General features: G+C 42.8%; 1 protein-coding gene across 1 annotated transcript; it reads left to right on the top strand.

Moving 5' to 3' along the window:
* The first annotated feature begins 3,218 nt into the window (after positions 1-3,218).
* LOC113352418 lies at positions 3,219-4,459 on the top strand. The gene is made up of 2 exons (XM_026596239.1): positions 3,219-3,963; positions 4,287-4,459. The coding sequence occupies exons 1-2, from the start codon at positions 3,219-3,221 to the stop codon at positions 4,457-4,459; spliced, it is 918 nt and encodes a 305-aa protein (XP_026452024.1).
* Positions 4,460-5,716: the final 1,257 nt, after the last annotated feature.

Raw genomic sequence — 5,716 nt, 5'->3', positions numbered from 1 at the left:
TGTAGCTTGTACACTTATTAGGTCAGGACTTTGTATAAATGGGGCCTTCACATTCTGTTGGATTGCCCTTATTCTGAGAAGAAGCCAACTTACTTAACTTCAGAACAAAGCAAATGAATGAAAGGTCCTACAAAACTTTTATATAGGGATTTCTACTTGCGTAAAATGGACTGGGTCAAATGTAATATCAAGATCAAAAATTAAGTTCTCTACACTAGCAAGGTTTTGGTCCTCAGAATAAGGTCCAGATGATAACTTGGCTCAGATTTTGGTCTAATGCAGCAGCCAGCTTGAATTATAGGTGTGTTGCACACCAAGCCCATCTGGCACCCAAACATAAGTGTAGGTGTAAATAAATGGCAAACCCAGGTGGAGCGATCTCAAGCCATGACTCACTGAAGAAAGGGTGAAGCGCAACACCGAATCATCCTCTGTAACACTAGCACGAAGAAAGAGATACCTACCAAACACTCGTGGAGCTAACACGTGTAAAGAAGATACTCGGATATGACGGAAAGATACTCATCGGGAATTAGGATAATGAGTACACTGACGAAGCACGTAGGTAGATCAGAAGAATTCAGTCAAAGTGGGGCCAAGAGATAAAGGTACCAGTTTGAGTCGGGAAAGAAGGCGACATCGGGTCAAAGAATATAAAGACTCTAGTATTGGGAAGATATACATCGGGCCTCACGCCTATCGGGACTATACGAAGTTCGGGTAATTAATATCGGAGGGAACACCACTCATCACCCGACAAGGTCATCAAAAAGGATGAACTGTGACTTACATTGTAAGTCTATTGTATAAACATGTTAGCCTATAAATAAAGAGCTTTGTCAAGAGAGAAATGAAGCAAGTTGTGAGTAAGTGAGAGCATATAGAGAGAGTGTTGTAGAGAGAACCATATCTTGTATCTTTGTGCGAAGTAATAAGATTAACTCTTCACCCCTGTGGACGTAGGTAATCATGCCAAACCACGTGAACCTTGTGTTCTTATGATTCTTTACTTACTTATGTTTGCTTCTGGTTCATGTGGATGGTTGGATGTAGTGGTAGGATTTTCTACACCTACATTCTGGCGCCGACTAAGGGACGAGTAACATCTTTGGATACCTTGATTGAAAACCAACAAAAGAGAGATCCCAAAGTTCCTAAATCATCTTATGATGTTAGTTGATGCTAAGTGGAAGACTCTTGTGGTTAAATGAATAAGTTGGTAGATAAATCGAGTATTTTTTAACGATGAGTGGTTTTAATAAAAGTTTTGCTCCCTTATTTTCAATAAAGGTTTCACTTCTTTCAAAACTTTAATCTAGAATGCTGGAGTAACAAAGATCTTTCTAAAACACGGTCTCTCAAGGTTTTGCTAGTTGATTTGTTAGAAAGATTCAAAAGCTCCCAAAATAACATCCTTGATATTTGGTAGAAGCTAAATGAAACTTCGTCTCACTAAATAGCAAGGTTCCGGTCAAAACGTTTGCATTATGGTTTAAAGGTTTGAAAGTTTGTAAAAGTAGTATTGTGTTACATCACTACTAGTAGATCGGCTTAAAATCGATGAGTCAGTTCACTGGGACAATTCTCGGAGAGGGTTTTAAAACCGTTTTTGGTGTAAGATCTGTTTTACCTTCCCTGTTGAACTCATAAGAGTGTAGAAATGCATGGAAAAACCAAAGGAATCCCAAGGTTAAACTATCCTTGTGGAATTTCGAAGAAAACCATAAAAGAATGCATGATTATGATTCAATCCATGCCTCGACATCATACGAAAGTGGTGATTTCATCGATATCCAATGAACGAAGTCACTGCATTAAAACTCGACCAAAGAATCACTTTTCCGGCCACCTGTACGGTTAAGTGATGAAAATTAATAGAAGGAATGTAGGACAAATAATGATTAATGCATAGTGAGAGTACTGAAAGCGACCTAACATTAACTTTTTTCCACAAAAAACATCCTAGTAGTCAAACAAACCACTTTGCTGAGTTCAGCGTGACAAAAAATAGAGGAATCGTACTTGCATCTGCACACTGATGAATAGCAGAACCCTTGTTTGTATTTACAAAACTTCTTCGAAAACAGTTCAAAGTAAGGTGTTGTATATTCTGTTGATGTAGGTCAAGCTATCGGAGGAGAAGACGAACCCGACCTGATGTCCAACACCTGGAGGAATGGTAGGACTCTGAGGAACCAAACGGTAGCATGAACCAGCATGCAATAAGGAGTGACAGACTCACAACAGGAGAGCAATCGTCAGCGTCCACCCGAGGAGAATTTGGTACCTGCAATAGAAATGGCAACCGTCAATGAGGAGATCCACCTAGGTCAAGATGATGACCTCACCCTTCTGGAGCGCATCGTACCCAGTCAGAGGAGACCCGAGAATATGATTGACGGCTTGACAGCATCGGACATTGAGGACGACGAGGAGGTACTGATGATGCAACAGGACTGCATGAGCGCCAGACAACGTGTTGAGTACCAAGATGCTTTGAACCGAGAAGAAGAGAGACTCAGGCAAATCCGACTAGAAATGAGAAATGGAACCCGAGAATTTTTTCCTGGAGAACCACCTATCAACCAGCGGTGGCACCACCGGTGGCACCGCCAGTACCACCACCCATATCACCTCCATCCGTACCTCCAGTCGTAACAGGAAATCACCTGAATGGTTGTTCGAGTCATGAGAGTACGGACCCGACATTGATGGAAATTCTGGCAAACCAGAGGAGGCTTGAAGAATTCATGAGGGAACTACAAAGAAGAAACTTAGCACTCGAGCACGAGAATTATCATCTCCAGAACCAAGGGCCGAGATCTAGAGGATCATCAAGCCGAAGTACATCAGGCAATCGAACCCGATCAGGGTACACCCGAACACTACCACCTCAAGGACACATACCTGATCCAAACCACACAAGGGGAGGGTATGGCCCACCGAAAATTCATCAACTGAAGAAGAGGCACCCGAGGAAAATGGGAGGTCTGCTAGTGCAACTGAAGTTAAACTCAAACAATTAGAGGAGATGGTCAAAAAACTCGCAGGAGATGGCGAAGACGACAAGTTAGCGGAAGTAATTAGCGAGGCTGAAAAGACTCCCTTCCCCCCGAGAGTTAAAGCAAGCACCATTCCTCCCGAAGTGTACGAACCTGATATTCCCATCAAGATTTGATAGCACAGGAGATGCAGTCGAACATGTCAAAGTGTATATGATGTCGTTATTACAATGGAAGAACAGTAACGTGGTCATGTGTAAATTTTTCCCTGCAAGTTTGGAAGGAGAAGCAAGAAATTGGTTTTACACCCTACCGGTGGGATCCATTGGAAACTATGGAGTCTTGGTCGAAACTTTTCTCGAAACATACATGCATAACAGTATTGCCCGACCTAGGGTAAACAAACTATTCATTCTGGCTAGAAGATTCAGGGAACCTTTGAGGTCTCTAACAGACAGGTGGAGGAAATTATATACTGATATCGGGAAAGTACCAGTGGATCAGCAAATATTCGGGTTTGAAAATTCCCTCGGGAAATTAGACCCTATTTGGATAGTTATGTTTACTGAGAAGCCACAAACACTAAAAGAGATGCGGAGGATGCAAGAACACTACAAAGCATTGGAGGAAATACAGGAAAGAGCACATCATAGGGGAGTGCAAGAAGCTAGTAAAGCGGCGGAAGCAGTTCCCCAAGAAGTTTCGAAGCGGCCCGAGAAAAGATCGGGTCCACATTACAAACCCTCGGGGAAGAAGGAATGGGTCGAAAAGGGAAAGAAGCCCCGACACAACCCAAGGACATACACATCCTTAAATGCACCACTGGAGGAAATCTTCAAGGAAGTAGAAAAAAGGAATGACATCAGATACCCGAAGATTAGACGGGTACAATTCGATGAGACAAAGAACCATCCAGAATTCTATCATTATCATCATTTCTGGGGACACTCCACCAATGACTGTAGAGAGGTAAAGGACATAGTACAACATTTCATTCGAGACGGATACTTAAGGCAGTTCGTCAAGCAGACAGTACCGACGCCCGACGCACCAGTACACCAAGTCAGAATCGATTGGGGAACTCAATTCGTATGCAATATCATTTTGCATTTCGCAACACAAAGGCTGGACTTAGGGACGAGAATCACGTCAAGGATCCACAAGAGAGATCGGGTGTTAAGTGCATATTTTGCATATATTTATTCGATTCCATGCTAGTAACTGCTATATATTCTTGCGAATTATTGTATATTACTCTTGTTTTCTCTTATTTATGTTTTGTAGGTGAATCATCCGAAAAGAAGTTAAAAAAGGTTACAAAAGTGAAGTTTACAAGCGTAGAAGGGCCAAAGACCAAGTGGAACTCGTTCAAACCTAGAAGACCTTACTATCACATTGACGAGGACGAAAATACGAAGCCAACAATGAAAGAATGGATTCCATATGATGTCGTATGAAGAATCTAGAATCATTAGAAGCAAGCCGAAATTGTAAAAAAATGGAAAACCTACGGAACTGCTAAAGGCACCCAGACGAATTACTCGGGGATGTCATCTGCCATATATTTCACTCCAGTACTCGCGAGTCGCGACCAGTTTTCTCTGGTTTGGTGATGCTGTTATAATGGGATGGTGGTCATGGAAGAATGGGTGTTTGCTGCTGACGGAAGCAACGATGGACAGAGTTTTTCCGGTGATGGAGATGTCATTGATGGCAGTTACGTGCAGATTGGAATGGTGATGACGTTGATGGCACTGACTTGAAATCGAGAGATAAAAGGGAATGAAAGGTTTTTGGGATTCAAACGGCATGAACGACGCAGAGAAAATAAAGCTGAGAAATGCTTGGCAGTGATTAATGGTGATGCATGGTTGCTGTTGGAGGTTATTGTTGCTGCTGCCAATATCAGCATGTGTGGTGGTATTGGGTTAGCCGGGAAAACAGAGAGCTTCGCAGTTCAGGGAACGAGGTTGAGCTTTGCTGCGAACAGAGGTTGCTGTGGCTGTTGGACTAAGTAGGTGTTTGATGGCAGTTGAGCTCGTGTTAATGGAAGATGGAGCTGTGGTGACTGCCGGCTATGGTGATCGATGGTGAGACATGGATTATTATCGTTGGATGATCTATGGAAGTGTGATAGGAGCTCGAGGTGAGCAGATATGATACTCGGGGATGAAGAATGGAGTTGCTGCCATTATCGGCAGTGGGTGATTTAAATGGTCGAGTCGAGAAAGTTAAGAGAATGAAGGGAGGAACGAATGGGTGTGCTCGAGTAAATGGAGGAGTCTGTTAGTCGTGGATTAGTCTGCTGCCATTGCTGTCGAGGTAGCTGTTTTGATGCTGTTGGTATTTGCAAGAATGCTGCCAACTTAATTACTGTTGAGATGGTGATGAACCTGATGCAGTTGGTGTCGAGTTCAAGATAGAAAATCAGGAAGATGGGTTGAGCAGAAAGTTATCGTTGCTGTTAGGTGCTCGAGTTAAATAAGGCAATTGAGATTATTACCCGGTGATTCAGGTAGGAGTTGGCAGTGATGGTGATTGCGTTTATGGTGTTGTGACTGGTGAGCTGTTGATGTTATGGGAAGGAAGTATGAACAATAGCAAAGGAAGTTCAGTTGAACTTGCAGGTGATTGAAGCTCGAGTAGTGGATAAGAGTTTGACAGAAGTGTGATGAGACAGAGATAGCCGGAGTTCCAGAAGCTTTGGATTTTCG

The sequence above is a fragment of the Papaver somniferum genome, chromosome 2, assembly GCF_003573695.1.
Source record: "Papaver somniferum cultivar HN1 chromosome 2, ASM357369v1, whole genome shotgun sequence".
Classification (NCBI taxonomy): domain Eukaryota; kingdom Viridiplantae; phylum Streptophyta; class Magnoliopsida; order Ranunculales; family Papaveraceae; genus Papaver; species Papaver somniferum.
Note: the sequence above shows the minus strand (reverse complement) of the source record. Positions and strands in the feature narration are given on the sequence as shown.